The following is a 22,023-nucleotide window of genomic DNA, read 5'->3' on the forward strand; positions in this document are numbered from 1 at the left end:
TCCCTGACTGAAAAAATCTCTGATTATGTTGATTACAATCTAAGACCATTTCTTGAAAATCTGCCATCCTTTGTGAAAGATTCACTTGATGTACTTAAAAAATTAGAGGGCTTAACAGTCCATAAGGATACACTCCTAGTAACAATTGATGTTGAAGGATTATACTCTTCAATTCCACACTTAAAAGGAGTAGAAATTTGTCGGTACTTTTTGGAACAAAGGGGCAAACAATATTCTGAACATACTAATTTTGTATTAACACTCCTGAACTTCTTGTTGCAACATAACTACTTTATATTTAATCAAAAGATTTATGTACAAATCCTTGGTACAGCCATGGGTACGTGCTGTGCACCTATGTACGCATGTCTGTACCTTGGGTATTGGGAAAAAGAAGTGATTTGGGATGGTGAATACAAGGACAAAATAGGATTATGGATACGCTTCATAGATGATGCGTTAATGCTATGGGAAGGGTCTGAGGAAGAATTATTTAAATTTATGGAGGCTTTGAACCAGAATACCTTCAATTTGAAATTTACATATACTAGTAGTAAAACAGAAATAAGCTTTCTAGACTTGAATATTAGTAATGTAAATCAATTTATCACTACCTCAACCCATAGGAAACCTACTGCTGGCAACACACTATTACGTGCTGATAGTCATCACCCATCTCATCTACTATTCAATATACCACAAGGCCAATATCTCAGACATAGGAGAAATTGCACAAAAATTGAAACATTTAAAATTGAAGTTTGTGACTTACCAAAAAGATTTAAGGAAAGGGGGTATTCCCAAAATTGTCTAAAACAGGCATATACAAAAGCAAGATATAAGGATCGACAGGAAATACTGTACAAACAAAAGGATGATTTAAAGGGAGACACAGTAAGATTTATTAGTGTCTATAATGATTCCTGGGCCAAAATTAGGACAATATTACTAAAACATTGGCATATCCTAACTTTAGACAACAATATAGCAAAACAAATAGGCAGTGTTCCTCAAATGACAGCAAAGAAAGCCCCCAATCTCAAGGATAAATTAGTCAGAAGGCATTTTCATATGAATAAATCTGAAACTTGGCTGTCACAATATAAAAGTAAAGATGGCAATTTTAAGTGTTCTAAATGTTCAGTGTGTCCAAATATGAGTACTGGAAATAAATTCATCGATAAATTTGGCAAACAATGGTACATCCAAGGGCACATAAACTGTGTAAGCGTAGGAGTAGTATACTTAGTGTACTGTAATTGTCCCTGTTATTACGTAGGAAAAACGTATAGAGAGCTCAAAGAAAGAATTAAAGAGCATAAGAGAGATATAAAGAACAAATTGATTGACACTAGCAGTGTAGCCCGACATTTCTTCTATTTTCATAATAGTAATAAGCATGAATTAAAATTCAGGGGTCTGCAAAAAATTGATCTTAGAGAGCGTGGTGGTGATCTGGACAAAAAACTTTTACAGAATGAATGCAAATGGATATTCAATTTAAAAGCCCTTGCCCCCCAAGGCATGAATGAGGAAATTAATTATGCATGCTTTCTAGGCGAATGAGGTTGCTGCATGAGAGTGCAATCTATCTTTAAATGGGAAAAGGAAGTAGACGAATAATCCATGTCAAAGCCCTTTAAGATAAACTTATTTTTATTTATTTGTATTAACTATTATATAATTTTGATTCTAATTTAAGAAGAATAGGAAAACTAGTGGCTATTGGATAAAACTTGTTATATTTGAAAATAATATAGTCATTTGTAAGTTATGAAAGCAAGTTCTACTTATGACAGGACAAGATTGTTATTATTGTGGATTTTCAAACATTAGCATCGATCAGTGCTGCATTACAGGGGAGCATATTTATTTTGTAATTATTATTTAACTACGGTACTTTTTACAAATCCGTAGCTGTACTTTGTATATACAAAAAATTGTTTGTTTGATACATAAATATGTATAAAATAAGATTGATACAATTCTTTACTCTTAGTTCAAACACAGTTACCATTTTACCCCAAGAATAACATTGAATTGTCAAAGGCTTCAAGGAAGGGAGGAGTTTTCCTCTGTGATGTTTCTTTTAAAGGTACACCAAACACACCTATAAGATACTGATTGAATTTGGAGCCGGAAGAAGCCCCATAGCCTTAGGGGTGAAACGCGCGTAGCTGGCTGGAGTGTTTGTTTTGGAACTCCATGAGACAAAGATTTCTGGCGGAATTATTTGAGATATCAACTGCAAAATAAGGTTACTAAGAAGTACGAGAGGAGCACCCCTGGAGGTGCGGCACCGCGATAGTGGGACTCTCAAACAACGCAAGTATAACCGCTACGGCGGGAGACATTTTCAGACACAGTATTTGCCACTTGTACCAACATTGGTAAACATCATTTACCGCTACAGCGGAGTTTGTTTTTCTAACAATATCAAGTATTGCTGATAGCCAAGAACTGGTTAATACTTACCGCGAAGGTGGAATTGTTAGTTAAAAGTGTCTGCAAGTGAAGTGTGGATCATATCTTGCATCATACTTGAATACCCTTTTATGAATCTCTGAATTACACGAAAGATAATGTAACCTTTTTTGCAGGCTGCTACAATATTTATGATTGATCTGCTAGGAACTCTCTTGATACTACCTACTGGGACTTTATTACCTGTGGTTTTAAACAGGGTTTTTTCTTTTTGGTTATTCTAAGTACTTAGTTCTAATATTGTTTTAGTTTTATTATTTTCAATATTTTGTTTTTGTTTCCAGCTGGTAGGATAATTTCATAGTGCACTATGATCGAAATTGTTTTGAGTACCCTTCAGGTTGCTTAAATTTACTCTCATGGTTTTTCCAATAAATATCTCCTTTTAATGCTACCTGTTTGCAGCAATTGTTTGATGTTTTTGATATTTACTATTTCTTTATGCTTCTATAGGGTTGTCACTTTAGAATTGCTTATTCCATTATATTTTTTAGGGATTGGCTAGTGCTGGACAGGAGAGGCTCAATATCTCTACTTTTGTGAATATATATATATACATATATATATATATATATATATATATATATATATATATATATATATATAGACAGCAGGCAGGCCAGCACTCACGGTTAACATTTCATCCACCCAGGGTGCTTCCATCGTATTGATAGTAGTAAAGAATGGGGATGCACTCCCCAGGATTTCCAAAGTTACCTTTAATGTAACGTTTTGGGGTGTTACCCCCTTCGTCAGACAATACAAAATAACACATTTTTATTTTGTATTGTCTGATGAAGGGGGGTAACACCCTGAAACGTTACATTAAAGGTAACTTTGGAAATCCTGGTGCATCTGCATCCCCATTCTTTACTATATATATATATATATATATATATATATATATATATTACAGATATACTGTAGATTTGAATGTATGTATATATATCTATATATCTATATATATATAAATAAAAAAATACATTCATCAAACATACCTAGAAAATTCAGCAAACATACCTAGAAAATCATTGGCAGATATCCGATCATAATCCCACACTTGGAGAGAAAGCACAGCTGGTTCTCTGAATTCTGACTCCTCCAGTGAAAAGATTGACTCTTTCTTTTTGTATGTGATCTCTTTTTCGGTGGGAAGATAGTCGAACCGAAATACAAACCTCCAGTTGAAGTTTCCTTCACCGGTCAAGGAGTTAAAATGCACATCAGTCTCTTGCTTGTCATTTTCTAAACCCCTTATCCATCTGCAAATCAAACATATATGTAACTATATAGGCAAATCATACATATAAAGAGAAAGCATGAATATTGTTAATGTCTCATAAATATGAGACTAGGTGCAGCCATTTATTCAATATTTATGTTATTTAAATACGTGTTTCTCCATCCATGTCTTCACTGAAATGTTAGAGAACTTCAGTTTGTAGAAGTGGGTCATCAGCAATCCATTTTGTTGAAGAAGATATTGGGGAGAATTTATCATGCTGCAAAATTGCTGTGCCGCAAACACAAATTTAAAAAAAACAGTTCCTGCTAGTTATTCTCTCTACCAAAATAAATTAAGCCCTGCTCTTGCATGACTGGTTGCACGAGAGCAGGTAGTGGAATAGCACAAGAGAGCTGTTGTGCAATCCTAAATTTCGTTAAGCAATGCAAGTGGCAAATGCAGGCGAATAGGTTCTCTACTTGAGAACTGCAGTTTTATACTTTTTCCCCATAGGCAATGCACCAACACATAGATAAACTGATATTGGTTGTAGATGGTACACTAGCTTATATTAAAATATTCATTTTATAAAACAAAATAAATTATAAACTATTCCCAAGTAGAAGAATAAGTTTTAAACTGTTGCTATAGAATAAATCATTAGAAATAATGATACCCAGGCTCTCAACACATCACAAGTCAATTAAACCTAAAATAAAATTATAAAATGTTTAAAAATAAATAATATACATACCCTTTGACATAGATATCACTTGATGGCGCCCCAGTAAATGGATTTACATCATCTAAAATAACATCATCTGTATTCCAAATGATAAGACGAAGCTCATAGCTAGAGAGATCACACAAAAATACAACTGAATGTCACCAAAATATTCAGAAGATTAATAATTGGTGTGGTATGCTAAACAAATAAATTAACATTTATTATTAATAATGTTTTCCCTGCTGGTTTCTTTAAAAGAAATTGCACGCAAGCATATTAATGATCAGCATTGTGTACAACATACAGCTTCAGTTATGATTCATAAAAAGAAATAGACAGCTAGATTACGAGTTGTGCGTTATGGTTTTAATGCTGAAAAAATGGCCATTCCAGTGTAAAAACAGTAACTCAGCCTTTATGAGTCGTGTCGGTATAGCTGTACCGCAAGCATTAGCGCCGGTATTACAGGTTATGTGGTGAGGCTAAAATGCTTGCGTTCCAGCCTATACCGACACAATCCATACCGCCATCTGAGACCAGTAGTAGGAGTTTTATGACAAAAATGTTCTCAAAACTCATAACTAAACTGTTACAAAGTACACTAACATCCATAAACTACCTGTTAACCCCTAAACTGAGGCCCTCCCGCATCGCATACACTATTTAAAACTTATTAACCCCTAATCTGCTGTCCAGCCACATCTCCGCCAATATAATAAAGCTATTAAGCCCTATTCCGCCACCCTCCCGCATCGCAAACACTATATAAAACTTATTAACCCCTATTCCGCCACTCCCCAACACCACCGCCACTATAATAAAGCTATTAACCCCTATTCCGCTGCTCCCCGACGTCGCCGCCACTAATAAAAGTTATTAACCCTTAAACCTCTTGCCTCCCACATCACTGCCACTAAATAAACCTATAAACCCCTAAACTGCCAGCCCCCCACATTGCAAAAACTAAATTAAACTATTAACCCCTAAATCTAACAACCCCCTAACTTTATATTAAAATTACAATATCCCTATATTAAATAAAGAAAAACTCAACTGTGAAATTAAAAAAAAACTTAGTTTAAACTAATAATTATCCTAACGTAAATATTATACTAAACTATTATACTAAAATTAAAATAACTATCAATTAAATAAACTAAATTACACATTAAAAAACCTAACACTGCTAAAAATATTTAAGTCTAAAATTACAAGTAATAAAAAATACTAAATTACGAAAAATAACAAACACTAAATTACAAAAAATAACAAACGAAATTATCAAACATAAAACAATTACACCTAATCTAATAGCCCTATAAAAATAAAAAGCCCCCCCCAAAATAAAAAACCCTAGCCTACAATAAACTACCAATAGTCCTTAAAAGGTTTTGTAGGGCATTGCCCTAAAGAAATCAGCTCTTTTACCTGAAAAAAATACAAAAAACCCAACAGTAAAACCCACCACCCAACCAACCCCCCAAAGTAAAAAACCTAAAAAAAAAAAAAAACCTAAGCTACCCATTGCCCTGAAAAGGGCATTTGTATGGACATTGCCCTTAAAAGGGCATTCAGCTCTTTTACATTGCCCTGAAAAGGGCATTCAGCTCTTTTTACATAAAGCCCAAAACCTTTTTGAAAAAATAAACCCACCCAAAAAGATTTTTAAAAAACCTAATACTAACCCCCGAAAATCCACTCACAGTTTCTGAAGTCCGGACATCCAGACGGCAAGAAGTTTTCATCCCGGTGGCGAGGTCTTCATCCATCCAGGCAGCGTCTTCTCTTTTGATCCAGGCGGCATATTCATCTTTGAAGACATCCAGCGTGGAGCGTCCTCTTCATACGGTCACCCCCGTACACTGAATCTTCAATGCAAGAGAGGCCCTTGCATTCCTTTTGGCTGATTTGAGTTTTGAAATTCAAATCAGCCAAAAGGATGAGAGCTACTAAAATTCTCTTGGCTGTTCAAATCAGCCAATAGGATGACAGCTACTGAAATTCTATTAGCTGATTTGAATAGCCAATAGAATTTCAGTAGCTCTCATCCTATTGGCTGATTTGAAAAATCAAATCAGCCAATAGGAATGCAAGGGACGCCATTTTGAAAAGGCTCCGTTGCATTGAAGATTCAGTGTACAGCAGTGACTGTATGAAGAGGATGCTCCGCGCCGGATGTCTTCAAGGATGGACCCGCTCCACGCCGCCGGGATGAAGATAGAAGACGCCGCCTGGATGAAGATAGTAGATGCCGAAGATAGTAGATGCCGCTTGGATGAAGATAGAAGATGCCGCCTGGATAGATGAAGACCTCACCGCCTGGATGAAAACTTCTCAACGCCTGGATGTCTGGACTTCAGAAACTGTGAGTGGATCTTCGGGGGTTAGTGTATATTTTTTTTTTAAATCTTTTTGGGTGGGTTTGGGCTTTATTAAGAGCTGAATGCCCTTTTTAAGGGCAATGCCCATACAAATGCCCATTTCAGGGCAATGGGTAGCTTAGGTTGTTGTTAGAGTTAGGTTTTTTTATTTTGGGGGGTTGACTGGGTGATGGGTTTTACTGTTGGGGGGTCTTTGTATTTTTTTTTTTCAGGTAAAAGAGTTGATTTCTTTAGGGCAATGACCTACATAAGGCCCTTTTAAGGGCTATTGGTAGTTTATTGTAGGCTAGGTTTTTTTTTATTCTGGGGTCTTTTTTATTTTTATAGGGTTATTAGATTAGGTGAATTGGTTTTTATTTTTATAATTTTGTTTGTTATTTTTAGTAATTTAGTATTTTTTGTAATTTTAGACTTAAATTTTGTTAGTAGAGTTAGGTTTTTTAATGTGTAATTTAGTTTATTTTATTGGTAGTTATTTTAATTTTAGTATAATAGTTATGTTAGATTAATTGTTAGTTTAAACTTAGTTTTTTTAAATTTCACAGGTTTTATTTATTTTAAGATAGGGATATTGTAATTTTAATATAAAGTTAGGGGGTTGTTAGGTTTAGGGGTTAATAGTTTAATTTAGATTTTGTGATGTGAAGGGTTGGCGGTTTAGGGGTTAATATGTTTATTTAGTTGCGGTGATGTGGGAGGCCAGAGGTTTAGGGGTTAATAACTTTTATTAGAGGTGGCGATGTCGAGGAGCAACGGAATAGGGGTTAATAACTTTATTATAGTGTCGGCTATGTCGGGGAGTGGCGGAATAGGGGTTAATAACTTTATTATAGTGTTGGCGATGTTGGACTGCGGGGAAATAGGGGTTAATAACTTTATTATAGTGTCAGCGATGATGTGGTGCGTGGGAATAGGGGTTAATAGCTTTATTATATTGTCGGCGATGAAACTTTTAATGGCAGCGATATGGAAGGTGAAATAACGCAACTTTTTGTTGCGTTCTTTTCACACCCTCTATAGCGCAAAACTTGTAATCTAGGTGTAAGTTAGTAAACTTTTTTTTTTTTTAAAAAGTACTGAGATTCCATCATAGCTTTTAATACCTTTGCGGTTGCAACTTTTCGGTAAAGAAAATAAAACCGCAAAGTTGTGATCACATTTTCTCAATCACCATAGACTTTAATGGAGTCTCATTTTGAACTTGAAATTTAACTGCAGCTAGCTTGTGCTAACCCGAGCATAGGATTGCATTGAGATATATGTATGTATTTCTATACAAATGTGTATATCTGTATTTACCGTATATGTGTATATATGTATGCAAATACATATATAGACATATAAATACATATGTATAGAAATACATACACATATACTTATATTAATAAATATAATTATACATGTGTTCCTATGGATTCCTATGTAAAATCACTCTCTGCCCATTTTTTTTTTTAAAACACCTCACATCTCATAACTTTGCGTCCTTATAACATTTTAACGCAATATTTTTAAGCAATAATTTTAATCAGAAAGTGCTAATATGAGTGTTACTGTACTGTGACATATCTTTGATAAGTTTTGTGCCACTTTTTAGGTTTGCGCATATTTTAACGCCAGCTTTTCCTAAGCTTTTTTTTTTTGCCCCAATGTGAGGGAACGGAAGGTTGCGCCTCACTTGTAATCTAGCCCTTTGTGTTTTCTTGAAATGTGGACATTCATTACAATTAATTAGTAAAAGTAATGTACAGTATACTAAAAGAAGTTCTGGTAAAAGTAACAAAGTATGTAAGTCAAAACTGTCTGTTATGGCATTGAGAAAACGAATTACCATTGCCCCAAAGTAAATATAATGTTTTTCTGGAGCCCAACCAATAACTTTAATGTGATGTTTACCTGATTGGTGCACGTGGTTTGATGTTTACAGGAGGAGGAGCTGGCACATCAGTTGGGAACATATCAATCCACATGTGAAGGGAGCCCTAGAATGCAGGGTTACATTTGGATCACACTATGATGAATATGCTGAACACCACAAGGTTTTAAATAAGAAACAGAACACTTATCAACCATTAGACAGCAAACCTAGTAAAAAAGTTGAACCTATTTATTAGACAAAGTTAATTACAATCTATGATAAATAATTGCTTCTGCACTGTCTCAATCATTTGTGCATACAGAATATTTCATGGAAGAACAAGGCAGGTTAAAACTACTCCATGTGAGAATACCCAATGTGTTTTTCCTTCCTCATTAGAAAAATAGCACATTTGAAGAAATATAATTGTTTCAAACAGCATATGTTCAATACTTAAACCACAAATTCACATCAGAAATGATATATCAGCTATAGTCTATAAGAATGTTAAACTAGAAACTAAGAGATCTTTTCCTACTGCTAGAATTGTAACTGGTTGTAAATTATTTCTGAATGCAACATTCTATTTTACCCATTGTAAAATCTTAGCTTCCCCTGAAGCGAAGTCAATGTCATTTCAGTAGACTGGGTTCCATATTTAAATGTTATTTTGCTTTGTTTTTTTCAAACCACACAGATTTTTTCCTATAATGAGTTATGAGCTATAACAATGTTTTAGTCAAAAGCCCACTGGATTTAAGGAAATGAGAATTCTGTGGGAGGGGGATCTATGGATCTTCTAGTAAATGTATTTTAATCTTTCAGCACTCAAATGGAACGAGGGACAATTATTAATGAAGTTTATGAGATATCTGAGCATTTTACTTTTAGTTCTCACACAATAGGGAGTAAAGTGCAGTATAAAGCAAAGAGATTCATCTAAACATGGTTGTGATTCAGAGGGTTACACATTGAAGATGATATATTTATAATCAGAACTTGTAAACTATGCGTTTATGTACATTACTGAACAAGTGTATCTATAACTACAGTGATATCATACAAAATAGCTTTTTAAGTATACAGGGAGTGCAGAATTATTAGGCAAATGAGTATTTTGACCACATCATCCTCTTTATGCATGTTGTCTTACTCCAAGCTGTATAGGCTCGAAAGCCTACTACCAATTAAGCATATTAGGTGATGTGCATCTCTGTAATGAGAAGGGGTGTGGTCTAATGACATCAACACCCTATATCAGGTGTGCATAATTATTAGGCAACTTCCTTTCCTTTGGCAAAATGGGTCAAAAGAAGGACTTGACAGGCTCAGAAAAGTCAAAAATAGTGAGATATCTTGCAGAGGGATGCAGCACTCTTAAAATTGCAAAGCTTCTGAAGCGTGATCATCGAACAATCAAGCGTTTCATTCAAAATAGTCAACAGGGTCGCAAGAAGCGTGTGGAAAAACCAAGGCGCAAAATAACTGCCCATGAACTGAGAAAAGTCAAGCGTGCAGCTGCCAAGATGCCACTTGCCACCAGTTTGGCCATATTTCAGAGCTGCAACATCACTGGAGTGCCCAAAAGCACAAGGTGTGCAATACTCAGAGACATGGCCATGGTAAGAAAGGCTGAAAGACGACCACCACTGAACAAGACACACAAGCTGAAACGTCAAGACTGGGCCAAGAAATATCTCAAGACTGATTTTTCTAAGGTTTTATGGACTGATGAAATGAGAGTGAGTCTTGATGGGCCAGATGGATGGGCCCGTGGCTGGATTGGTAAAGGGCAGAGAGCTCCAGTCCGACTCAGACGCCAGCAAGGTGGAGGTGGAGTACTGGTTTGGGCTGGTATCATCAAAGATGAGCTTGTGGGGCCTTTTCGGGTTGAGGATGGAGTCAAGCTCAACTCCCAGTCCTACTGCCAGTTTCTGGAAGACACCTTCTTCAAGCAGTGGTACAGGAAGAAGTCTGCATCCTTCAAGAAAAACATGATTTTCATGCAGGACAATGCTCCATCACACGCGTCCAAGTACTCCACAGCGTGGCTGGCAAGAAAGGGTATAAAAGAAGAAAATCTAATGACATGGCCTCCTTGTTCACCTGATCTGAACCCCATTGAGAACCTGTGGTCCATCATCAAATGTGAGATTTACAAGGAGGGAAAACAGTACACCTCTCTGAACAGTGTCTGGGAGGCTGTGGTTGCTGCTGCACGCAATGTTGATGGTGAACAGATCAAAACACTGACAGAATCCATGGATGGCAGGCTTTTGAGTGTCCTTGCAAAGAAAGGTGGCTATATTGGTCACTGATTTGTTTTGTTTTTTGTTTTTGAATGTCAGAAATGTATATTTGTGAATGTTGAGATGTTATATTGGTTTCACTGGTAAAAATAAATAATTGAAATGGGTATATATTTGTTTTTTGTTAAGTTGCCTAATAATTATGCACAGTAATAGTCACCTGCACACACAGATATCCCCCTAAAATAGCTATAACTAAAAACTACTTCCAAAACTATTTAGCTTTGATATTAATGAGTTTTTTGGGTTCATTGAGAACATGGTTGTTCAATAATAAAATTAATCCTCAAAAATACAACTTGCCTAATAATTCTGCACTCCCTGTATATGTTGTTTATATATATGTTATGAATGTATTGTAAATATATTCTGGTGTTAGAGATCAGTGGATCTACAGTGTTGAAAGACTATTCATAAGTATGGCAAGTCTCAGTACCAATGAATAAAAACCCCAGCAAATAGACAGAGCCAGTTCTTATGATAATAACCATTTAATTGACAATAAAAGTACCAGGGGATGTCATTACCTGCCCAAGTCCTGGGTTTTCTGAGTTGTGAAGTGTTCTCACTTCCACGTGCTCTGGTACCAATCTGCACCCATACTCTGGCATCTCATCCCAGTGCTGCAGAACATACAAGGCCTTGTAATCATCACAATCAGATAACCCTTCATCTTCCTGATTGTCCTTGTCTTTTAGAAAAGCCTCTGAAAAGGATAAATATTCCATGAGACGACACTATCATCAACCTCCTTCATGAATAGTTACACAGTAGCTTACGTTGGGCGAGATTTCAAGTGTAGCGCTATTTATCACTCCCACTCGCGTGCTAACTATACTAGAAGTAAACTTTTTAGTTGAGTGTAACAGTTAACCAGAGCTATCCCGGCATGCTTTAAATTAAATTGTGCTTGAGTGAACGCATTTACTTTCAACTCGTAAAACACGTGCTACTTCCGATGCACGCAAAAAAAACATTTCACTTGCGCCACTTGTAATCTAGCCCATAACTTCGGCCTGGTGTATATCTGTATACTAGAACCCATACACAGTTTAACTGGAGAATCATTCTATTTGGATTACCCGATCCTTGAACTATATATTAAAAGTAAAAGTGAACTCATTGCAATTAGAAGGTTTTCCCACACAATTATCATAGTGGGTGATTTAAAAAAAAAGTTACAATAATAAAATCCTCTTTGCTGCAATTGCTTTTGAATATCCAAACTCCACCAACCATATGTCTTATTCCGAGGAGCCAATCAAGACTTCTTACTGGAATAGGCAAGACTAGCTACTGCCATTATGGTATTGAAATGTTAATTGTTTTGCAGTTCCTTATTAAATATTCTCTGTTTACACCAATAAGTTTCAAATATGTGTTAGGGTTAGGCTTCTGAAGTCTGTCATGTGTGACTATGACAACATTCGTAGCATTGGACTACTTTTTCTTGAGGTAAATTTGTGGATCTTGCTAGGTGTTTTACTCTGGTCATATTTACCATTATTAGGGATATACCTAAACTTATAAATGTTATGGGTTCAACATAACTAAATCTGTACAGCTTAACAGTAAATAACTTGATATATATAACATCTTTAGCTACTGGTGGTAAAACAACATAGTCATATACTTTATTTATTGAGTTCCCTTTCATGTAATTTAGCTCTGAAAATTTAGAGGATTTTCTAATTCACAGAGCTGGAAATGCACCCTGCTTACTTTGCAAGGCTAACCCTGCTACATATCTTTCCCTACTTGGCTTTACAACTGCAAAACAAAACACTTTATACTAACACTATGACAGTAACTGTTAATTTGTTTTAAAAATGTTGAGACTTGGCTGATGTGTTGTTCTATAGTTAAACAACAGAAATATAAGGTGTTAATTGTCCCTTAAACTGAAAGCTTGTATACTTTACTCCTATTGTTAAATACAAATGTAATTTTAGTAAATAAAATTGTAACAACTAGGTAAAGAGGTTTAATGGTTATCTGCAGCCTAGTATTTGTCACAGTCTAATAGATTTTAGATGTGCAGGGTTTTCACTTCAAACAAATCTGCTATTTTATTGTTATTAATGTTATAAATCACAGTCAGCTAGATTACGAGTTTTGCATTATGAGTGAAAAAGCATCGTTATGCTTCATAACGATGCTTTTTCCCTAATGCCTCTATTATAAGTCTTGTCAGAATAGGTATACCGCACACCTTTTTGTCCATCACGCAACGTCAGTACCGCACTTTAAAAAAAGTCCTTTTTCAATGGGACTCCCATAGCGCCGGTATTACGAATTTTGCTATGAGGTCAAAAAGTGAGCGGTAGAGCCTAAAATGACAAGATCCGTACCGCCATCTAAAGTCAGTAGTTATAAGTTTTATGCTACAAAGCTGTACCTTAAAACTCGTAACTAAACTGTCACAAAGTACACTAACACCCATAAACTACCTATTAACCCCTAAACCGAGGCCCTCCCGCATTGCAAATACTAAAATAAAAATATTAACCCCTAATCTGCCGCTCCGGACATCGCCGCCACTTAAAAATTTTATTAACCCCTATTCCGCCGCTCCCCGACATAGTCGCTACTATAATAAACCTATTGACCCCTAAACCGTCGCCCTCCCGCATCGCAAACACTATTTAAATATTATTAACCCCTAATCTGCCATCCGCCAATACTGTCGCTATAATAAACCTATTAACCACTAAACCGCAAGCCCCCCACAACGAAATATACTCAAATAAACTATTAACCCTTAAACCTCTGGCCTCCCACATCACTACATAAATATATTAACCCCTAAACCTAACCCTAACGTAACCTTAAGCCTAAGTCTAACCCTAACACCCCCTAACTTAAATATAATTAAAATAAATCTAAATTAAACTTACAATTATTACTTAAATAATTCCTTTTTAAAACACCTTTAAATACAGGTGGCCCTCGGTTTACAACGGTTCAATTTGCGCCGTTCCAGAATAACAACTTTTTTTTCATGTGACAGCTATTGAAAAGCATTGAGAAGCAGTGCATTGATTAAAATAGCCAGTAGGTGGAGCTGTCCGCTTGTGTTGCAGCAAAAATATGCAAGCCATGCAAGCTGAAATTAATCAGTTTAACCAGACCTGAGCTATCAAGCAGATTTCAAAGGAACAAGATCTTCCTGTCTATAAATCAGTCCAGATTGGAATGCATAGAAAGAACTGTTTGCAGAAAAAATGCAAGTAAAGTCTGTGCTGTGATTGTTTTATTAGGTTTATAATGCTGTTAGCAAATGTTTTTGTTTATTTAACTTAGTTTAATTATATATTCTGTGTTGTGTGATTATTTTATTAGGTTTATAATGCTGTTTAGCATATAAAGTCTTCATTTCAAAGCTTTAAAAATAATGTATTAGGTGTTACTTATGAAAATTTTGAGAGGGGCCTGGAATCTAACTCCCTCACTTCCCATTGACTTACATTATAAACTGGGTTTCAATTTACAATGAGAAAGAGATGGAGAGGGCGCCACATAGCGTAATATTGTTTCAAAAGGGATAATACAACAAGCAGAGAGGTAATGCGCTTACCAATGACTGTGGTACTGTGCTGTGACCAGTACTATCTCGCCTGCTAGCACTTTAATCAGTGGCTAGTACACTGTCGGATAAGATCCTTCCCGGGGCTTTTCCTTGGGATAGGGAATTGTGCTGTGAGCGTTTCTTGATTCAGCAACTTCGATATATTGTTCAATTAGGTTTTGTTTCGAAAGAGATGCACAACTTCCAAGGTTTAAAAGAATTTTAAAAAGGCTTTATTATAACGCGTTTCTCAACCACCAAGGGTCGTTTCTTCAGATACCAAAGCGAATGATTCGCTTTGGTATCTGAAGAAACGACCCTTGGTGGTTGAGAAACGCGTTATAATAAAGCCTTTTTAAAATTCTTTTAAACCTTGGAAGTTGTGCATCTCTTTCGAAACAAAACCTAATTGAACAATATATCGAAGTTGCTGAATCAAGAAACGCTCACAGCACAATTCCCTATCCCAAGGAAAAGCCCCGGGAAGGATCTTATCCGACAGTGTACTAGCCACTGATTAAAGTGCTAGCAGGCGAGATAGTACTGGTCACAGCACAGTACCACAGTCATTGGTAAGCGCATTACCTCTCTGCTTGTTGTATTATCCCTTTTGAAACAATATTACACTATGTGGCGCCCTCTCCATCTCTTTCTCTAAACAGTTACATCCCTGCTCTCTGGGAACAAGAGGAGCTTCCTACACAGAAACATCGACGAACAGGATTACCGTACTCAAACGGACTGCCATTATTTTTCCAGAGCCGTCGGCCGAGTAAGATACACTCGATAAAGACGGAGTAACTATTTGTGGGAACATCACATGTTTGGGCTCATATTTCAATTTTTATTGCTTGTCTTATATGTTTATAACAGCGCGCCTTTTTATCTCCTTGTGAGATACTATACCATTCAATTTACAATGATTTTGATTTACAACCATTTCTTCTGGAACCTAACCCCGGCGTAAACTGAGGGCTACCTGTACTTACCTATAAAATAAAACCTAAGCTAGCTACAAAATAACTAATAGTTATATTGTAGCTATCTTAGGTTTATTTTTATTTTACAGGTAAGTTTGTATTTATTTTAACTAGGTAGGCAAGTTAGTAAATAGTTATTAACTATTTAATAACTACCAAGTTAAAATAAATATACATTTACCTGTAAAATAAAACCTAACCTGCCTTAAACTAACATTACATTGGATGAAGACTTCTGCCGGCTGGATGAGGATGGATGTCCGGGTGTTTGTATTTTTTTTAACAGGTAAAAGAGCTAATTTTTTGGGAGCAATGCCCCGCAAAAGGCCCTTTTAAGGGCCATTGGCAGTTTAGTGTAGGCTAGGGTTTTTGTTTTTTATTTTGGGTGGGCTTTTTTATTTTGATAGGGCTATTAGATTAGGAGTAATTCGTTTTTATTTTTGATAATTTCGTTTTTTATTTTGTGTAATTTAGTGTTTATTTTTTTGTTTTTGTAATTTAGATAATTGTATTTGATTAATTTGTTTTATTTTATTGTAATGTTACGTTTTAGTGTAAGGCAGGTTAGGTTTTATTTTACAGGTAAATGTGTATTTATTTTAACTAGGTAGTTAGTAAATAGTTAATAACTATTTACTAACTAGTCTACCTAGTTAAAATAAATACAAATTTACCTGTGAAATAAAAATAAAACCTAAGCTAGCTACAATATAACTATTGGTTATATTGTAGCTAGCTTAAGTTTTTTTTACAGGTAAGTATTTCATTTTAAATAGGAATTATTTTGGTAATAATTGTAAGTTTAATTTAGATTTATTTTAATTATATTTAAGTTAGGGGGGTTAGGGTTAGGTTTAGGGGTTAATATATTTATTTAGTGTTAGTGATGCGTGAGGCCAGAGGTTTAAGGGTTAATAACTTTAGTATATTGGCGAAGACATTGGGGGCGGCAGATTAGGGGTTAATAACTAATGTAGGTGGCGGCGATATCGGGAGCGGCAGATTAGGGATTAATAGTTTTATTTAGGTGGCGGCGATGTTTGGGGCAGCAGATTAGGGGTTAATAACATTATGTAGGTTTGCGGCGATGTTAGGAGCAGCAGATTAGGGGTGTTTAGACGTGGTTTTTATGTTAAGGTTTTAGGTTAAACGTAACTTTTTCTTTCCCCATAGACATCAATGGGGCTGTGTTACGGATCTTTTGTTTCCGCGATTGCAGGTGTTAGGCTTTTTTTTCTGACTCTACCCATTGATGTCTATAGGGAAATCGTGCACGAGCACGTCAAAACACTGCTTGTATTTGGGTGAGGTATGGAGCTCAACGCCACCATATCGCCCGTACAAGCCGGGTTTTACAAAACCTGTAATAGCAGCGCTATAGGGAGGTCAAATAACTACGCTTTTGTGGTGGTCGTTAATTTCCCTATAGCGCTCAAAACTCGTAATCTAGCTGAGTGAGGGGTGAGAGAACATCACTAGATTTAGTTAGGTATTTCATAAAAATTAAAAAAAATGTCAAGTTACAGTATTTGAGCTATAACTGTATTTAGTTTAGTTCCATGGACTGATGTAAAGATAGGTGTCAGACAGTTACCTGGAGTATTTTCAGAAAAAGGTTACATCTACTGACAGGTGCTATTTGATATCTCATGGAATGGTTTATGTTTAAAGATGAATATATAAACAACATCATGGCAGACATTAATGGGAAGTACCAAGATTGTTACAAACAAAATAATATAGGATATTGTTTATAGTACAAGGGTCACTAATACACAATGCAAATTACAGAATCAAGCATTTTATGTTTGTCTACTAAAAGAGGATTCTTATTAAAAGGGCAAACAATTTGTTTAGTCCAAAAGATTTGTTTCGGATTTTTTAAACTTTTGGTTCGGCCGCATTTCATCCATGTAGGCATTCAATTCAGATGAATAATAGATTGAGATTATTTACTGTTATTTCAATTGGGACCAGCTAATATGGATAATTAATGTTAACAACAACCTTATATTATAGGATTTGAACAATTAAAATAACCTCTTTTTAAATATTAAAAGAACATGAAACTCCTGTTTGACTAGATCCAGCATTTAGTAATACTATAGCAGGATTAGTCAGGGGACGATGGACAAATAAATGGTAAGACCACCCTTTACATAATTACAAACAAATGAGCTTATTAAACCAACAATATAACTCCTTCCACTCATTCATGCACCTTTTATTGGCAGCAAATGTCAGGAACGAAAGAACTAATCAATTTCGTCAAGCAATCATTAATTTTTCATTCGTTTTGTCCAATAAGGTAGTCTGCTGTTCGTATATCAAACTACTCAATGAATGCAAATTCAGATGAATTTGTATTTGTCCAAATCCCGAATGCACATCTCTAATTTTGATGCTTTCACAAACAATTCTCCTATTGGTGATTATTTACTGTGGACTGTTGGAATGGATTTTTGAAACTGACTGTTGAAATGTCCTTAGTAATGTTCTAGATCCGGGTCGGCATGCCACCTGTGTTTTACAGTCAGAGAGCTACATTATTTTGTTTTACATTTTTAAATGCTTGAAGAATAAGAAGAATATTTTGAAATGTGAAAATTATATGACATTTAAATATCAGTGTTCTTCAATAAAGTTTGTTTTGTAACACAGCCACTCTTATTCAATTATATATTATCTATGGTTGCTTTCATTATACAATGGCAACATTGAGTATTTGTGTGCCTGAGACCAAATGTGTCATTCTCAATAATTTGTACTGCTGCTTGGGGCACTATAATTTTTATACATTGACACAATATTCCAAACTCAAAGGAAAGCAATGACAGAAAAATTAGAAAATCAAAAACAGAATCTCACCATTTCTTCACAAAAATAAATAATCAAAATGAGGCTACATGCAAAGTAGGTTTCTGTGTAGCTCACTAATTTGCCATATATTTTGAATTTCGCCAATTAAAAATTTGGGAAAATTGGTTTTCTCTCCTGTTAAATTTCTACATAAATTCTTTAATTTTGCCTCCTGGCATAAAAAGGCTAAAATATTTACTATCTGGCCCTTTACAGAAAAAGTTTGCCAATTCCCCCCGCCCCCAAGAAGCTAAGTAAATGAGACAACAGTACCAGCATGTTTATCCTAAATTGTATCATCTTTACTCAATTTAATACAAGCACAAAAGGCACAAGAAAGCAGTGCCAGAGAAATAGCTTACAATAGATTACAATTGCAGAGTATACAAATGGAAGAGTCACTGGGCTTCATTTATCAAGGGCTGGGTGGACGAAGTTTGCTATCATGAACCTCATACTCCAGCCTCGTAGCAAGCGAGAAGCGATTGCTGCCCACATTTAACATTGCACAAGCCACTGCTTGTGCAATGCTGCAGCCTGCTCACGCATAATTGGCTGTCAAACGTCCCAGTCAGACGGAGATGACTGAAATCTAACATACTTTAGATGGTGGAGAGGTTAAGGAGCAGTGGTCTTAATACCGCAGCTACTTAACTAGGGTTTCAGGCTCGCACTGAGGTGAACGTGCAGCTCAGTGACGTGCAGTAATAGGAGGCAGGGGAGGCAGTCTCCCCTGTCCAATCACAGAAGAAAGATTTTAAATAATGTTTATTTAAAAAATAAAAATATGTTTTTGTGAGCCACCACCACCCCCAAGGGTACACCCCCCATCCCCCCGCGATTACCCACATCATATTTTATACTGTGCTAGTGCTGCCAAATTAAATTCAGCGTTCATGTTGCGCAATTAGGAGGCAGTGAGCCGGTCCGCTGCCCTCCATAAATTGCGCAACATGGATCTGAATATAGTTTCACTTTAGTGCCACCCAGTGGTGACTCGCCGGGCCCCATACAGGCTCTAATGGAGGCGGTTCTCAAAACCGCCTCCATGGTGGAGCTAAGTCACACAGCCAATCAGCATCAGCACTACCGGGAGGCGTGCCTGCTGGGTTGCTGCTGAGTGACGTTGCGCCGCCCGACACAGACTTGAAGTTCAGGCGGGAAGAAGAGAGACAGAGTCAGTACAGGAGCTGGACCTGAGCTGCTGGGATTTAGTGTGTGCCGTGGCTAGGAGGAGCTGTCAGCTGCTGTCCCGCTGTGTGTGTGTGTGTGTGGAGGACCGTGAGGCGTGGACGGAGGAGCAAGCCGGAGACGAACTCTCAGGTAAATCAGACACATACAACATGAACACAGTGTCAGACACAGTACCTTATCTGCATAGGCTGTATGAATGAATACCTAATATTTAATATCCTGTGGGCTTGTTGTGTCCTGGATAGAACTTGATAGATGTAGCCTGCCCTACATAGAGAGCATGAGAGAGCTGAGAGGGAGGAGGAGAAATGTGTGTGCTACTGCAGCTGAATAAATGGAACCCACTGAGTTTCAAATTATACCACCCCTACAGTGTAATACAGGGATTTTGATAACCTGATACCTCTTATGAGACAAAGAAAACAGTTAATTCAGCATTAAGATGGCTTGGTCAGGTTGGCATCTACTTTGAGTAACTAGGTCTTACCTTCAGGAAACGCTTCATTTGGTATCCTAAATATTTTGTTGTTCACCTTGATTTCTTCACTTCTGTATTCTGGGCTAGGCAAGGTGTGCTTTTTACACAAACTGCTAAGGATTTGTGAGGGTTTAAATGCATCTCGCCATTTATTATAACCATCTCTGTTTAAAAAAAAAAAAAAAAAAAGGTCAGAAAATAAATTATAGTATAATCATATAGCACTATATAAGTGATATGCGCTATACGACTGATATGTACCATACAAGTGATATGCACCATACAAGTTATATGCACCATACAAGTGATATGCACCATACAAGTGATATGCGCTATACAAGTGATATGCACCATACAAGTGATATGCACTATACAATTGGTATTTGCTATACAAGTGATATGCGCTATACAATTGGTATGCACTATACAAGTGATATGCACTATACAAGTGATATGCACTATACAAGTGATATGCACTATACAAGGGATATGCTCCATACAAGTGATATGCACTATGCAAATGGTATGTGCTATACAAGTGATATGCAGTATACAAGTGATATGCACTATATAAGTGATATGAAAAGTAATTATCCACTATCAAAATGTTAATTCTGTTATCCATGTTGGCCATCAGAGTCTATGGAGAGTTTTTACAAAGTGCGTACTCAAGGGTTAGGTTTTAAAGGGACAGTTCACCCAAAAACTTTCTCCCCTTTAAATTATTCCCAATGATCCTTTTTACCTGCTAGAGTGTATTAAATTGGTTGCAAGTAGCTCCTTTACTCATATTTCAGCATTTGAAATAGCTGATTTAGCTTGTGGTTTCCCAACCTATACTGAAAGTTTTGATACTGGCGTATACGCTATTGAATAGCCTAAGTAAACACAGCCAGCAGAATAGATTACACCCTCAGTGGGGGGCATGATAGTTAAGTAATAAAATGATAATTTTCCATTGTTCTCTCTATGTATTGAGCTTTGGTGTTCCAGACAAATATAAGATAAGGAAGCAAGTCTGTGTACATAAAAGTGATAACATAATGAGATCTGATATTACCTGAAGCTCAACCCATAGTAATAGGCTGTGGTTTCAAAGCACAAAACCAGCTACTTCAGATAGACAAATAAACCCGAAAATGCAATTTGTCAAATATTTTATACTCTGCAGTTGGTATAACAAGTCATTTAAAATACATTTATGGAAAAACAATTTTACAGTGTACTGTCCCTTTAACAACATCCAAACTTGATCCAAAAATGCCTTTTTTTTTTTACATAATTACCTTTTTTGAATATGAATATAATTTAGTGTAACAAGCATTTTCCCAATATCCTGCATTCCCCTAACCATTAAGATTAGAATGGTATAATCGGAGGATAGAAAATACATCCAATCTCACTGACTTTTTCAAACTCTGTGAATCTATGTAATAGTGTAGCAAATAGCCAAATAATACTGTCACTTATCTATGCTGATATAATAATCATTGTCATTATTATGTTTTTCATTATTATTTTCTAATTGAACAATTTGACTTAAAACTCAATTGTATACAAAGCTTATTTTCCCAACAAAAAAGGTCAAATTCAGCATTAAATTCCCCTAGAAAAATGACTATATTTATATCATACTGCTTTGAAAATATATTCACTTTAAATGGTCATTAAACATATAGAGATTTTTCTATAAAATGTTTACGTACATATAGTAAAAAAAAGAAAACTTTGCAATATATTGTCACTGTTTATTTTGTCCCTTTTTCTTTTAATTTACCTCTTAAAATAATTGAAAAACCGACAGTGTTTCAAAGGTGCGCATACTCCATACAGTGTACACCAATTTTCATATAACTGTATGTAATAGACACTACTATAAATAAGAATATACCCAAATACTGATCTAAAATCCAGTAAAAAAAAAAAACTCTTAAAAACTTACTTAGAAGCTTCCAGTTTAGCA

General features: G+C 35.9%; 1 protein-coding gene across 1 annotated transcript in view; it reads right to left on the reverse strand.

The window, feature by feature from the left end:
* LOC128642623 (fer-1-like protein 4) overlaps nt 1–22,023 on the reverse strand; it is a 210,947-nt gene that overhangs the window by 21,532 nt on the left and 167,392 nt on the right. Inside the window, exons 29-33 of the mRNA XM_053695431.1 lie at nt 20,070–20,224; nt 11,509–11,687; nt 8,711–8,796; nt 4,464–4,562; nt 3,505–3,746 (exon numbers count right to left, since the gene is read on the reverse strand). Coding sequence (XP_053551406.1) covers nt 3,505–3,746; nt 4,464–4,562; nt 8,711–8,796; nt 11,509–11,687; nt 20,070–20,224 — 761 coding nt within the window. The remainder of the gene's footprint in view (nt 1–3,504; nt 3,747–4,463; nt 4,563–8,710; nt 8,797–11,508; nt 11,688–20,069; nt 20,225–22,023) is intronic.

The sequence above is a fragment of the Bombina bombina genome, chromosome 1 (genome assembly GCF_027579735.1).
Source record: "Bombina bombina isolate aBomBom1 chromosome 1, aBomBom1.pri, whole genome shotgun sequence".
NCBI classification, from domain to species: domain Eukaryota; kingdom Metazoa; phylum Chordata; class Amphibia; order Anura; family Bombinatoridae; genus Bombina; species Bombina bombina.